The sequence below is a fragment of the Helianthus annuus genome, chromosome 3 (assembly GCF_002127325.2).
Source record: "Helianthus annuus cultivar XRQ/B chromosome 3, HanXRQr2.0-SUNRISE, whole genome shotgun sequence".
In the NCBI taxonomy this organism is placed as follows: Eukaryota; Viridiplantae; Streptophyta; class Magnoliopsida; order Asterales; family Asteraceae; genus Helianthus; species Helianthus annuus.
In genome coordinates this window covers 11,670,268-11,684,937 of record NC_035435.2, presented here as the reverse complement: position 1 = coordinate 11,684,937, position 14,670 = coordinate 11,670,268, and the positions used below count along the sequence as shown (strand labels likewise).

General features: G+C 33.9%; 2 protein-coding genes across 4 annotated transcripts; both read right to left on the bottom strand.

The window, feature by feature from the left end:
- Nucleotides 1–3,481: 3,481 nt before the first annotated feature.
- Nucleotides 3,482–9,582, bottom strand: LOC110928635 (uncharacterized protein At2g34160). The gene is made up of 5 exons (XM_022171663.2): nt 6,817–9,582; nt 6,675–6,723; nt 4,002–4,064; nt 3,838–3,902; nt 3,482–3,773 (listed from the first exon to the last, which is right to left on the bottom strand). The coding sequence occupies exons 1-5, from the start codon at nt 6,934–6,936 to the stop codon at nt 3,678–3,680; spliced, it is 393 nt and encodes a 130-aa protein (XP_022027355.1). The 5' UTR covers nt 6,937–9,582; the 3' UTR covers nt 3,482–3,677.
- LOC110928634 lies at nt 9,466–13,851 on the bottom strand. Of its 3 annotated transcripts, none has more exons than XM_022171660.2 (4): nt 13,052–13,851; nt 10,871–11,035; nt 9,905–9,956; nt 9,466–9,824 (listed from the first exon to the last, which is right to left on the bottom strand). In XM_022171660.2, the coding sequence occupies exons 1-4, from the start codon at nt 13,297–13,299 to the stop codon at nt 9,618–9,620; spliced, it is 672 nt and encodes a 223-aa protein (XP_022027352.1). In that variant the 5' UTR covers nt 13,300–13,851; the 3' UTR covers nt 9,466–9,617. The 3 variants fall into 3 exon arrangements, with proteins under 3 accessions (XP_022027352.1, XP_022027353.1, XP_022027354.1); XM_022171661.2 differs by having other exon boundaries at nt 9,466–9,814; XM_022171662.2 differs by lacking the exon at nt 10,871–11,035.
- Nucleotides 13,852–14,670: the final 819 nt, after the last annotated feature.

The following is a 14,670-nucleotide window of genomic DNA, read 5'->3' as shown; positions in this document are numbered from 1 at the left end:
TGATATTAATAATACTTTAGTTAACTTTCGTTTTGCTCCGCGTGGTTTGTTCATTTTAACGGTTTTGCTCCAGTAGTTTAAAAATAGTCATTTTCCTTCTTGATCTTTCTAGTTTGTTGCCAGTTTGCTCCCTGGCTCTAACTTACTTAAAACATTCAATTAAAAGTAGGGGTATTTCGGTAGTTTACTCCCTGGCTCTAACTCAATTAAAACGTTTAGTTAAAAGTCGTGGTAGTCGTGGTCGGCAGGTGGTAGTTGCAGGTGGTGGATGGTTGTGGATGGTGGTGGCTGGTAGAAAGAGTGGTTGGAAAGATGGGGGTCAGAAAAGAATTACTATATACATGTACAGAAACAAGTTATAAGTTTATTTAGGTGAAAAGACTTACATGCCCTTACTTTTATCTATAAAATTACCAAAATACCCTTCTAGTTAATGGATTTTTTGGATGGGGTTAGAGGCGGGAAGCAAAATGACGATAAGTTAGAAAAATCAGGGAGGATAATGACTATTTTTAGACTATTGGGGCAAAACCATTAAAATGACCAAATCACAAGGAGCAAAATGGAAGTTAACTCAATAGGTAATGTTCAATGTGTTTTCTTAAATCAGTATCAAACCCCGACGGGGTGTAAACCGTGTCAAATAGTTTCAATTAACATATCACCGTCAGCGATTATTTACACTGAAGTTGCGTCATGTTAATGCGAAGAAATTAGACTGACACGTAAAACATAGAAAAGAAAAACTAAGTCGATCTACGAGTTGCGACGAACCTGTCAAACAGGAAAAAATAGACGTAAAAATGTTAAACCACACACGCACATTGCATTGCGTAAACTCGCAAGATTTAGAACGAAACGTAACGCACGTTACGCCATGTTAACTCGCAAAGTTTAGAATGAAATGTAAAACGAAAATTTGGGAAAGATGACACATATTCATCCATAAGACTATCTCCAACGCTACGGGTGCCCTTAAGCATCCTTAGCTGTCACATCATCTGCCACATCATATCCTTACAAATCCTTAAAAACCTTCATTTTATCTCCAACCCTACAAATATCCTTACTCTTCTAAATTTCCATCTCATCACGTACTCACTACACACAATTCTTAAATAAAAGTTTTTAATTTTTTAGTATGGGTCCACCTTATCACCAAAACCAATACAAACATGCATCCATAATTAAGGGCTTCATTGTTAAAAGCTTCAAAGGGCACCATTGCTCCAATAGTAAGGGCATGTAAGGACTTCTAAGAAGAAGGGTGTTAAGGATGCATTGGAGATAGTCTAACAGCAGAATCATCATCCATAGCTGTTTATTGACTATCAAATTCTTCATTATGTTCGTCATAGAGCATTAGACTTTTCAGGTATAACTTCTGCCCATTTTGATGGACCTTTCTTTTGTCTTTGTAGAAATTCTTTGGGTTTCTTCTACAAACCCTTTAATCCGAAGATCGGATAGTAAAGGATTGTACTTCACAGCCAGGGGTAATCCGGCTATGAAGTATAATCCTTTTCAGCTATAACTTTTGCCCATTTTGTTGTTGTGAAAGCCTTTAATTTTGACAACTCCCTTGTTCGAATTTGTTGCTGTGATTGGAGGATGGTTGTGTTGAAGATGATATGGTGAGATTTGGTGATGAAGGTATAAAGATTGAAGATCTAAAGATGAAGAAGGTATAAAGATTGAAGATGTGCAGATATGGAAGTGCATTTGGGGATATAAAGAGCGTAATGACCAAATTGCCCTCCAAAATATAAGTAAAAAGACATACATGCCTCGGTCAACTAACAGTTGACTAACATCAAATGTTACCACGGACTTGATTGATTCCAATTGACAACCACAGAGAGACTGGAATGACTTTTTTTTACGAATAGCGTCTATATGTGACTACGGGTGTAAACCACATGGACGGAAATTATACTTTGTTGTAATATAATATAGAGTGAATTTTAAGGATTGTCCTTTATTTTTATACTCATTTTCAGTCATTGTCCTTTATGTTCAAAATTGACGAGTTTTGTCCTTTATGTTTTCATATCATACACGTTTTGTCCTTTAGGCCTAACCTAGTTAGTTTTTTTCAGTTAAATTTGGTCATATGCTTTGCACATGAGGGCATTTTTATCAATTCAAAGGTATGTTCAACGGCAGATTTACAGCTCAAAGCTTCTGCAACCTTTGAATTGACAAAAATGCCCTTATGTGCAAAGCACATGACCAAATTTAACTGGAAAAACTAACTGGGTTAGGCCTAAAGGACAAAACGTGTATGATATGAAAACATAAAGGATAAAACTCGTCAATTTTAAATATAAAGGACAGCGCCTGAAAATGGGTATAAAGATAAAGAACAATCTTTGAAATTCACTCTATAATATAATATAATACAGGATATTGATCTAATTCGCACGGGTTTAAACTATTTAATTTTATATTGTTATTTTCTATTTAAATTATTGTTGTAATATAATTTAATATTGATTAGTCACATGTATAAGTTATTTTTCATTATTGTGGAAGCTATTTACATAGCATCTTGAATTTACATTTGATTAGTGAGATAAAATAATGGGATGAGTTTACTTTTTCTGGTTTTTAACAATAACAAATATATAATTTAAAGTTATAAATAGTGGAATCCCTCGCACAATGTGGTAGGAATTCAGCTTCAATTGGTATTAATTTGATTGTTACGATACAGGCACTCGGTATAGCAACCTAAAGAAAAAACCAATGAAATAAAATCGTTAAAATTTAAAGTATCAAAATCTTGTGATAACTTAGGTGTGTTTATTTTGCAAAATTGAATGAAATTTGAATGTAGATTCATTTCCTTGTGTTCTTCAATTTCAATTCATTTTTTTGCTGAAATCAACAAAATAAAGAGAAATTGACATTCCAATTCCATCAAGATTCTATTTCATTCTCTGAAACGTACACTCTTTAAGGTGTACTAGAAGACTTATCATGTGTAGCTTTTCATTTCAAATTATTCATAATTCAAGTTGTATAAATTGTAAGTTTTAATACTCTTACGTATTTATTGTTAAATAACAATAATTATCATATATTAGCATCTTAAATTATTTTAATTTATTTAGCTTTCTTTAAATTTCAAAGAATTTGACATTTTCTAATTATGGGTGGTTTTAAGCAATTATTTTATATTATTTATCATCTTTTACTTGTGTAACATAATTCCTTTATTCAAAACCCATGTAATACACATAGTCCATTACCTAGTTCTTAATATATATAATCTTCATCAAATACGGTCCGGTCTGGTTATACTGTTATAGCAGTCGAACTCGAACCGCACAGGACCAGACCAGTAATGACCGTTCAGTGCTCACATCATAGTTTAAAAAAAAATCTGTTTGTTGTCTAGTTTAGCACCAATTCGGTCCTATTCTATTCAAAAATTAGATATTAGTCTTTTATTTTCAAAATTTCAGTACCAATCTTGTCTAGTTTAGCACCAATTCGGTCCAAGCTACTAAAGTAGAAACAAAGCATAGTAAAATAACATCAAACAGGTAGAGACAGAAGTAATGTGACAAGATCTCTAACTAAAACATTTGTTCTTAAAGCTACCACTTTTATCATAAAACAAAACACAGCAGGCAAAAGCAAACGGTTTTCGACACTTGCAAAAACCTCATTTAGCTCTGCTCTTCACCGTTTGCAAGCTCCCTTTCCTCCTCAGCAGCAGCCATCAGTTCGTCAAACTTTTCCGTCTTCCCCAATACTATCTCGATCTAAACAACAAACATCATATTATCACTTTCTGAATCATTGACGTGTAACTATATATTAATTTACCTTGGCTTTTTGAATAGTTCGTCCTCTAGATTCATCTTTTATGTCAACAGTAGATGTCATAATCTCTGCAATTAGTTTTTGAAACAACATAAATATAAATAATACATACAATTCACACATCCCATGCTAGAATTATACCGAATAACAGTCATAAACATTCTTACTCTTCTCAACGGCAAATCCACTGTTCTTGAGAATCTCTGCAATTGTGACAACAGTGGCAATAGCTGCAGATATAACCAACATAAATTATCAGTAATATAAGAATGTATAAGCAGCACATATGCTACTAAATATTGTTGCAACAAAAATGCCAACGATGCCTTCTCTAGTAACTGAAAGAAAAACAAAACTAAAAGACAGAATAATATCCTAAGTTTTTAGTGTTACATGTTCACGGCTAAAAACCAAGGGGCTCCTTAAAATCATACTAAAAAATATACTCTGTTTCTTTTAGAAAGTGAAAAAAACAGAAGTACAGAACATGGTATAATTCAGGCACAAGATTTTAAAAAAAGAAACATTTTTAAGTGCAAACATGGTTTTAAAAAACGTTTGAGGTGCGCGCCTCGAGGTGAAACGGCCAAAAAATGAGTCTGAGGCGCGTCTCACGGTGTTTTTAATGTATATGCGCCTCAGAGGGGCTGAGGCGCTAAGAAAGGTGAGCCTCAGGGATTTTGATAGTTGTTTTTGACTTTTTGTGTCAATTTCAAGCATTTCATGTCTTTTTTAAGTGTGTTTTTGATGATTTTGATGAATCTGACAATGAAATTAGTTAGTATTAATATTTTTATAATATATATAAGAGTAAAATGCACGGATAGTCCCATGTGGTTTGGAGAAATTTCACCTTTACTTTAGTTCCCAACTTTTCAAAATTACACTCTTAGTCTCTGTGGTTTGACAAGTTGTTACTCGGATAGTCCCCAAAGCGGATGAAGGTTATACTCGGATAGTCCCTGTGGTTTGACAAGTTGTTACTCGGATAGTCCTTGTCATTTCACACCCACTTAACCAGAAAAACTAACCTCTATCCGCTTTGCGGACTATCCGAGTAACAACTTGTAAAACCACAGGGACTAAGAGTGTAATTTCGAAAAGTTAAGGACTAAAGGTGAAATTTCACCAAACCACAGGGACTATCCGTGCATTTTACTCTATACAAGTATATATAATTTTTATATTATTTATTAATACCGCCTCGGCCTTACGCCTCGTGAGGCGAAGGAAAACCGCCTCGAAACTCGTTTCCGTTCTTTTAAACCTTGAGTGCAAATGTAGACAACAAAACCGACAGCAAACCAAGCAAATATCCAGTATACATGCATAAATCCCCTAATATTTTCACAGAATGGCTTATTTAACCATCTTAGCATATATTAACAGAGAGAAACCATTTACTCCTGACATACATAAACAACACTCAATAGGCTACATATATCGAAAACTATAATGCAAAGCCTTCATGAATCATTGTCCAGAAACAATCTGTAAAGCAAAAGCAATAAAGCATTAATATTTAAAGCTAGTTACTTCTATAAGATGACTACAGCATAAAACTGGAACATCAATCTACCCTTTTGTCACAATGCTATGCTATTTGTTCTTAGTCAATCAGGCTTCCAATTTTGGTTTTAAAAAGCATGAGGCGCACAATAGCGATAGGGTCTAAAACCGAGACGTGAAGCCCCAAGTTTAAAAGCGCGCCACTTTGAGGTGCAATTTGTTATGTTTCTTATAGGTTTCTAACATCATTTACCCAATATTTAGACACAAATAAGCTTTATAGATGTTTTAATAGATAAACTACCTACATGTAGTCATGTACAACCTAAAAAGCCTGTTGTACAAAACTCTGCTGCATAAAAATACGTCATGTACATGACAAGCGCGCCTCTAGGTCGCCTTATGCCAATTTTTTGCCCAAACGCACACCTCAGTCTCACCTGCGCTTCCTGTAAGCCTCGCGCCTTATGTAGGCTGAAGCGATGACCCTTGCTACTGTGACCACCTTGCGCCTAGGCGCGCCTCAGGCGCTTTTTTAAACCAATATTCCAAACAATAAGCTTCTTGGAATACACTAAAAGAGAATACTCATTTTTGCAAAAGTGAAGAAAACAAAGCACTGTCAAATTAAGGCAAATAAAAGTAAAATCTCAATGCAAATGCAGACAACAAAGCCCAAGTCAGAAGTGTGTAATCAATTAGAATATCATCATCATCATACTCGGTAAATCCCACCAATAGCAAAGCAAAGGTAGGGTCTGAGTAGGGTAAGATGTAGACAGCTTTACCTCTACCCCGTAGGAATAGAGAGTCTGCTTCCAGTGAGACCCCCGGCTCGATAGTAGTTTTGCATCAAGCCTTGGACATAAGGCACATAACACTCAGCAATCCGGACAAAGACCGATTAGTGCATGTACCCTTTTGTCTTTCAGCTATCAACGCTACCACATGATGCATGATTAACTGTCCTCCACTTTTAACATTATTTTCACGAAATTAGTAAAATAACGTTAAAATTAGTGCACTTTCACTTTTGCCCCACGATGGCCTACACATATATACATTATATGCGAAAACCGCAAACGGGGCGTAGCAATCAATAAGAATATAAGATACACAAATCTAAAACTACAATGCACAAACTTCATATTTCAGGAAATAATCAGCAAACTTAGAGCATGCAATTACTTAACAAAACACATGAATCTCTTAATACAGATGCACATAAAATCCAACACAAATCATATTTCCTTTTTTGTTTAATCGTCTTCCTAGTGTAAATGTATCAACACAAATATTATGTTACGAACGAAGAGTAATAACAAACTCACCCATTCCTAACGCAGAAAGCTCAACATCATTATGCTGTTGCATGTACCTCTGAAATGAACCACAAATCATCAATCTCCGAACACAAATTTCAAAAATCACGAAGAACAAAAACACAAAAAAACGGCGATTATAGATTTATACCTTGGCGAGATTAACGTAGAAGAAGAGAGGCTTCTTCGTGTTGGAAACTTGAATGCGATTCTTCTTCTGTGAATCGTTTGAGATACTAATGTTCTGAACTGCTTCTGTTATCTCCTCCATTGTTGTTTGTTTGTTTGCTCGAACCCTAACCCTAGATAGAGATAGATACACGCACAGTTGTTATAAGCAACCACTTATATATATTTTTGTTTTAAGCCCCTTTACTTTTAACTTGTTGTTTATAAAGTTTTCGTTTTACGTGGTTTCCTCGAATTAACAGGTTTTATTCATCTGTAACACTTCTCGTCCCTAACGTTTGATCTTTTCGCACTTTATGTTCTTGGACCTTAATAATGTTCAACCTTTTTTGTGAAAAATACTGATATAGCCTTAACTTCATATTCTTTTTCAACATATGTCTCAGACCATAAATCCTTTTGTTTCTGTCATACATACAATAAATGGGTTAAACCTTCAGTACGACTTGCATGACCCAAATTTCTGCGATGACCCGAAAATCGGGTACACTATCGACAACCAGATAAAAACTGGGACAAGAAGATAAGAGGGCGGTGGCGGGTGGTAGTGAGGTCAGGTGGCAATGGCGCTTGGTGGTGGTGGGTGGATTGAGACATGTGTTGAAGAAGAAGAAGATGGAATTAAGGGTATATCAATGATTCACACAAGGGATGAGCTTGGTACCGTCCGGTACCGAACAGGTACCGGTACCGAAAATCCTTAAAAGTGGGTACCAGTACCGAATATACCCGGTTCGGTACGGTTCGGTACCGGTATTTGAGGGTAAAAACCGGTAAATACCGATACCGAAAATGCTAAAAGTCGGTACCGAAAAAGTACCCGGTTCGGTAAATTCGGTACCGGTACCAGGAACGATTTGCTCATCCCTAATTCACACAAAAACTATCAAAAAAACTAACAATGTTAAGGTCCAAGGATATAAAGTGTGAAAAGATCAAACGTTAAGGGCGAAAGGTGTTAAGGATGAACAAAACCTATTAACGCGAGGAAACTACAATTTACTCTTATAATTATTAATTGTTTTGTGTTGTTGTGATCAGATAGATAGTTGGTAGTTTGAAATTGCTTTAAATTAGTTTATTCGAATCTCAAGTTGAAGAGAGTTTGCTCGTTGGCTTGTATAATCTATCTAAATAGGATATTGAAATTTTTTATCGAGTAATATCGGTACTAACCATCTCTTCAAGGAATTGGGGAAAAATTATTTTCAAATCCTAAGAGGTTGGAAATTTGAAGCGCGATAGCATTGCTATCCTACATCCCTTCCAATCCTCGTTTCTCACTATATATGCTAGTCTCAAAAAGATGATTTCATGCAACTTAAAGGTTTTGTCCTCAATAAATAAAAACTCAAGTATCTTACTTGAACACGAATCAAAAGAGGTAACCAAACCAACTCAAGTCGAGTCGTTGAGTATATCAACTCAAACCAATCCGACTCATTTCGAGATTAGGTTAGAGCTTGTCTTGCCTTGCTTGAGATCGACTTGTAAGCAACATTATTGCTATCGCAAAACGACCTAGTGAATGAATTTGTATCCTTGGAGGGTTCTTGTTACCACTGAAGTTTTAAACCACGTGAAAAAATAAACAAACTTATAAAACTCATGATCTTCAAAGTGTAAGAAAACATACAATCTTTACCTATTACCTAATAATAGAGAAATCGAAATGAATAGTTATTTAATCACAACCGTCCATTTTCATTTAGGATTAGTTGCCACGTGTTGCCAATTGCATGCCACGTTTTCGTATTTTCTTATGTGTATGTTGAGATCTGAGAGAGAGAGAAAAGTAAGACGGCAAGAGAGAGTGATCCGTTATCTTTTCTTTTATTTATTATATTTGTTGGGGGACTAAATGTGACAATTGTATAAAGTGGTAGGGATCAAAAGAGTTTAGGAGGTTAAAGTGGAAAAATGAGAAGATCATGAAAAAAATTTTAAAGGCACATTGATGAAACCAGATTTTAATTCTTATATTAATGTTACAAATCTAATTAAAATTTCACAGCACATTTATAAACCATTTTGTTAATTTTCATCAATTAAGAGCTATTTTTATTTTTATTCTTATAAACGTATGTTTTATATCTTTTACAAGCTTAAATTTTTAATGTATTCCTATGTATACATAAGGTAATAAACAAAATAAAACAAGGTATGCTATGTTAAAAGTATTGTATGAGTTACACATCAAAAAAACTGAAGTTGTATAGAAATATGAGATGCTTTGTGACAATCCAAAGGCTACGCAAATCGTGCCTTTTAGCATAAATATAGTACATTCATCCCGATTGCCATCATAAAAGTAAAACCATGAAATATTCGTATACATGTATATACAAAACGTATGTATCTGTATCTATAGCTATACACACACATCCATTTATGCATGTATATTCATCATAAACAATCATAGGAGGAACCAAGTGGGTCCGCTGCCACCGAAATTTGTCAGATTTTTATTTTAAATAAATATATATTTTACTTTAAGAAAAAGCATGAGGTGAACGATACAGAAGAGAGCTTTATGAGGACCCCGACATATAAGTTTTGATCGTGCCAATGCATAAATGACTATCTACTTAAAGAAATGCAAATAAACAAATACCACAAGAAACTATCAATCAATCACTATGAGACTTGTTTCATTTCTATCTGACCTGAGATCTCTTCAACTTTAACAAACAAAAAAATAGAATCTAAAAAAAAAAAAAAAAAAAAAAAAAAGGGAACAAGGCTGGCTGACTGATTCATCGCTTACAAACTAAAACTATAATTACCGGATAAAAGGGAAAAAAAAACAAACAAACCTTTAATCGCATGCAAAATGCTCAAAACAATGTGAATATTAACAAAGGGTTTCAATCGATACGAAACATGTCTGATGGTTGCTGCTTGAATGTCCCGAGAACCATGTATGGGAGTATGACCATGCATGCCATAAATAATGTGAACTGCAAAGAACTTAGAAAACTCTCGTTAAGGGTAGTTTGGTAACTTCACATTATTTTAGACGTGGAACGTGTGAGATCATGTTTGTTTACCACAAGTGGGAGGGTCAAGAAACTCCAAATTGGCCACAAAGCAAAACAGAAGCTGCAAAGTAACATGAAAATTTAAAGTGACTATTTTTATTTGAATAATCAGAATCAGATAATCACTTGCTCAATAAGCAGGGTTAGTTAGGTAATTTCACATCTGTCTGAATAATCGGTTTTGCTACAGAAACTCTTTTAAGTCATTATCCAAATCTGATTGTTTTGACCCTGAATAACTAGAAAACCGAAATGAGGTGCTTAGAGTTAAGGGTATTTTAGTAATTTCACACTTAATTCAACAGTCAGTTTTCCATCCTTGCATGCAGTGGCGAAGCTTGAGGTTTCCGACTGGGGGGTCGAAAACGTATATACCAAAAATTTCTATAAAACCGGGGAGTCAGAAACGTATATACCCAAAAATTTCTATACGAAAACTACATACTCTCCACTACTGAGCGAAAAGTTCGGGGGGATCGGCCGCCCCCTCCCGCCCTCACAAAGCTACGCCCTTGCTTGCATGAATGTAAATCTGATATTTTGACCCTAAATAAGTAGAAAAAGTGCTTATAGGTAAGGGTATTTTTGTAATTTCACACGTATTTAAATGAAAATTATTCAAATATGAACAATTTTACATAATGATGTTTCTTTCATAAACTCCTAACATAAATATTCAAATATGAATAATTTTTTACCCTAATAAATAGAAAATCAAGAAGGCAATTTAACATAAATATTCAAATATGAAATCAGATGCCAACAGTTAGGGGTAGTTTGGTAATTTCACATTAATCTCAATAATCAAGTATCTTACAGCAACCCCTTACTTAACTATCCAAATCTTACTAGTATGACAAATGATAAGAAATCATAAAATCATCGCAATGATCGGTTTGAAAAAAACATCCAAAACACACACGTTAGACAAAACAAAATATAAATAAAAAAGGGTTTTAGGGGAAGCTGTCTTACAAACAAAAAGATACGAGTCCGACTACGGTAACATACGGTAGGGCGTCTGTACTTGATAATTCCCACCTCTCACTCGACTTTCTGACACCCCATACTAACATACTTGTATACACGAAATAGACAACATTTAAGCTGACACCAAATAGCCCCAGATACAACGGTATTCTGCATAAAATATATAAGCAATATGTCAACCAGAAAAAAAAAAGGAAAAATTACAATTTTTGTCCTTTATCTTAATACCACTTATCAGGCGGTGTCCTTTTTAACGAATTTTGACAAGTTTTGCCCTTTACAAGGAATTTTGTTGCACGTTTTGTCCTTTAGGCTTAACCAAGTTAGATTTTCTTGTTAAATCTTGTCACCCAAGGGTATTTTAGTCTTTTTACCCATTTATTTAATATTATTTAAAAGAATAAAACAAAATATTTTTAGGGTTGACTCTTGAAAATTGAAATAAATGGGTAAAAGACTAAAATACCCTTGGGTGACAAGATTTAACAAGAAAATCTAACTTGGTTAAGTCTAAAGGACAAAACGTGCAACAAAATTCCTTGTAAAGGGGAAAACTTGTCAAAATTCGTTAAAAAGGACACCGCTTGATAAGTGGTATTAAGATAAAGGACAAAACTTGTAATTTTTCCAAAAAAAAAAAAAAAAAACATTCGATAGTTCAACTTTTACTACATTCAGCAATTTCAATTATGCATTTCATGGTTTGAAAAGATTCAAGATTTTAGGGTGCTTAAGATTCCTTTCTTGAACAGCTTATCTGCTTATCGCTTTTTTAAAAGTAGATAAACACTTTAGAATGTGTTTGGATAAAGAAGAGTGTTTATGATTCTCCGCTTATTTTAGCGTGAAATAAGTTTTTTTTTTTTTTTTTCCAATAAGCTTTTTTATGAATTTAAAATTACAATTTACCCTTAAGGTGAAATAAGCTATTTTCAATAAGCAATCCCAAGCGCCCCCTTAGCTTTACAAAGCTAAAATTTTCTACCTTCGTTCGTTTCAGAACCAATTATATGTTGAGAACCGCATCTACTTTGAATGTCTGTGTCTCATTGTCTCGGCCCCACCGCTTCTAATTCTCTTTTATGCATTATGTACAAGTGTATTTTGTGGTTCTCAACATATTATCGGTTTTGAAACGTGTGTACCCCTATGTGTGTGTTCACGAGAAGGATGATAATTTATAAGCGTGCTAAAAGATTCCAAAATATTACAGTTTTTTATGTCGTTTTATATTGTTCAACTATAGGCCTCTTAGAACTACAACAATTTCCGCCAAACACTTCTATATAACTAATAATTATAACTTCGAACTTTCAATCAACCTCCCCTTTCAACCAATAGGAAGTGACCATTGACCAACTATTCCTTATTCGGCTATACATAATTTAACACACCACACCTCGCATACGCGAGGCTAGCAACTTCGTCTCCCACCTCATTTTTCCGGACCCTAAACTGCTAAACGCCTCACGCCTTTTATAAATTTAAAAATTAGATAATCGTGTTCCAAAAAAAACATATTGCGTGCATAATTGCGCATTTTACGACTTACGCATTATGCGAAATTGTCGCAATATCATCGCATCATGTAAACGCAACGCATCAGGTGTTGCGATGTGCTCGAGCTAGCGCAATGGGCGCATCACGCCATTTTAAAACCAAGGTTCCTTCAATTATAGCATTAAGAATGACTCCTTTCTATCTATGCACTTAATATCGGTGATATATCAGTTATATCGGTCATATCAGTCCCTTAGTAAAATATCGGTCTCAGATATCAGTCAAAATATCGGTACTGATATTATCGGCGATATTGACCGATATAACCGATATTTGACCAATATATCACATTCACCGATATATCACTGAATTATTAGTGTTAAATTGCTATATATATAAATTCTGCATTTTATTAAAATCACCGATATCTCACCGAGAGAACCTATGTTAAATTCATGTGCATGACTTTCCCTAGATAACCTATGATCTATTTGTGTCAATTATCTTAAACACTAAACTAGAGTCCAACTAACATAAACCATATAGAAACAAAATTCACCAACACAGGCACATATTGTCATAAAGCATAAAAATGAGCAATAAAAAAATAAAAATAAATCAGAATTTTGTATAATAAAACATAATGATATGAGATAACTTACTTACCTTCTAATCCTGGCATCATGAAACAAGATATAAATCAAGTTGGAATGCCAATCTCCCAAATATATTATCAAACTTGCAGAAACAAACCAAAGCACATTCTCTAAAACCTCAGTCCATGTTCTTGTTTCCGGAAATTTCGGCCGAATTCTCGAACAAGCATCATCTTCAAGATCATCACCACTTGAAGCATACCCTTGACTATGCCTCTGCCTCATAAGCCCACCAGCAGTTGGTGTTCCACCAGACATATTTCTCTTTTTTCTTATATATATAATAAATATATAATGATATTATATTAATATTAAATATTAAATATTAATTCAACTGCTCCAAAAAACTTGAAATCTTGAACTCTAGTTGAAGCTAATGGAGCAGTATCAAAAAAAAAAAAAAAAAAAAAAAAAAAGCTAAAATTAACTAAAATGCTAAAAACCCAATCTTGAGATTTGAAATTCAAGAATCAATCCAAGATTTTAACCTAATGAATCCAACTTAAGAAACCCATATAAAATTCAAAAACTTTGATAAAAACAAAAGTGAACTAAAAACCCATCATTTGGGTGTCTTGTCGATAAAAACAAAACAAAACCCAGATGGGTTTTGAGGATTAAACAGCCCTGAATGTCGAAATTGAGTAAAAGATTTGATTAATTTTTGTAAAATTGAAGGTGTAAAATGTTGAAAGATGATAATGATAATGGAGAAGAAATTAGAGAGGGGATCTGTCTATGTGTGACGACGGCTGATGGAAAGAAAGAAAGAGGTAGATTTTGCAGTTTGGTGCATACACTACACAACCAGATTTGTTTTTTCTTTTTGTTTTGGGTAAAAGAATGTTCTTTATTGGACAGAAAACACCATTATTAATTTCTTTTTTTCTAGTAAATCTGTTAAAATGGTCTCTAACAAGATTTGGTCACTTTTCTTACTTTAATACAAAAATTAAACCTTTTGAATTTGGATGTCTGTGGTTTCAATTTTGTTGTCATTTTCATTCAAAATTAAAATTTGGTCAGATTTTTCAATTAAAATCCAGTTTTTTTTGTCTTTTTTCTCTCTTTTAATGAAGGGCAAAATGGTTTTTTAACGTTTTATTATAACAAATTAAAAAATCTGATCATTTTGCCCTTCATTAAAAGGGATGAAAATAACAAAAAAAAAAAAACTTAATGTTAACTGAAAAATTTGACAAGATTTTGATTTTGGATGAAAATAGCAACAAAATTAGAACCACAGGGACCCATATTCAAAAGGTTTGAATTTTTTACTAAAGTGGCAAAAGTGACCAAACCTTAGCGACCATTTTGGCAGTTTACTCAATTACGAATTTGTCAAGTGTTCAATACGCTTGTTTAACTTTTCCAAACAATTTATTTGTTTAATAGAGAGACTAAGCTCTCTTTGCAACTTTTAAATGGTTAAGTGTTAAATCATTAAGAGATCTGAACCATTAAGAGTCAGTATAATGCTTAACCGTTCAGAGACAAATGTCTGACCAATTCAGATTAGAGGTCTTAACCATTCAGACTCAGTATAATGCTTAACCATTCAGAGGCAAATATCTGAACCATTCGGACATCTGCTCGCAAAACAAACAGTCTGAACGCTTAATTGCTGAA

What these genes read in the sequence shown, in the direction of transcription:
- LOC110928635 (XM_022171663.2), bottom strand. Translation starts at nt 6,936, where the DNA reads ATGGAGGAGATAACAGAAGCAGTTCAGAACATTAGTATCTCAAACGAT. An exon ending in GCTTTCTGCGTTAGGAATGG is followed by an intron (nt 4,065 to 6,674) that starts GTGAGTTTGTTA and finishes TTATATCTGCAG; the next exon opens with CTATTGCCACTGTTGTCACA. An exon ending in TGGATTTGCCGTTGAGAAGA is followed by an intron (nt 3,903 to 4,001) that starts GTAAGAATGTTT and finishes AACTAATTGCAG; the next exon opens with AGATTATGACATCTACTGTT.
- LOC110928634 (XM_022171660.2), bottom strand. Translation starts at nt 13,299, where the DNA reads ATGTCTGGTGGAACACCAACTGCTGGTGGGCTTATGAGGCAGAGGCAT. An exon ending in CATGATGCCAGGATTAGAAG is followed by an intron (nt 11,036 to 13,051) that starts GTAAGTAAGTTA and finishes TATTTTATGCAG; the next exon opens with AATACCGTTGTATCTGGGGC. An exon ending in GGACTCGTATCTTTTTGTTT is followed by an intron (nt 9,957 to 10,870) that starts GTAAGACAGCTT and finishes GTTACTTTGCAG; the next exon opens with CTTCTGTTTTGCTTTGTGGC.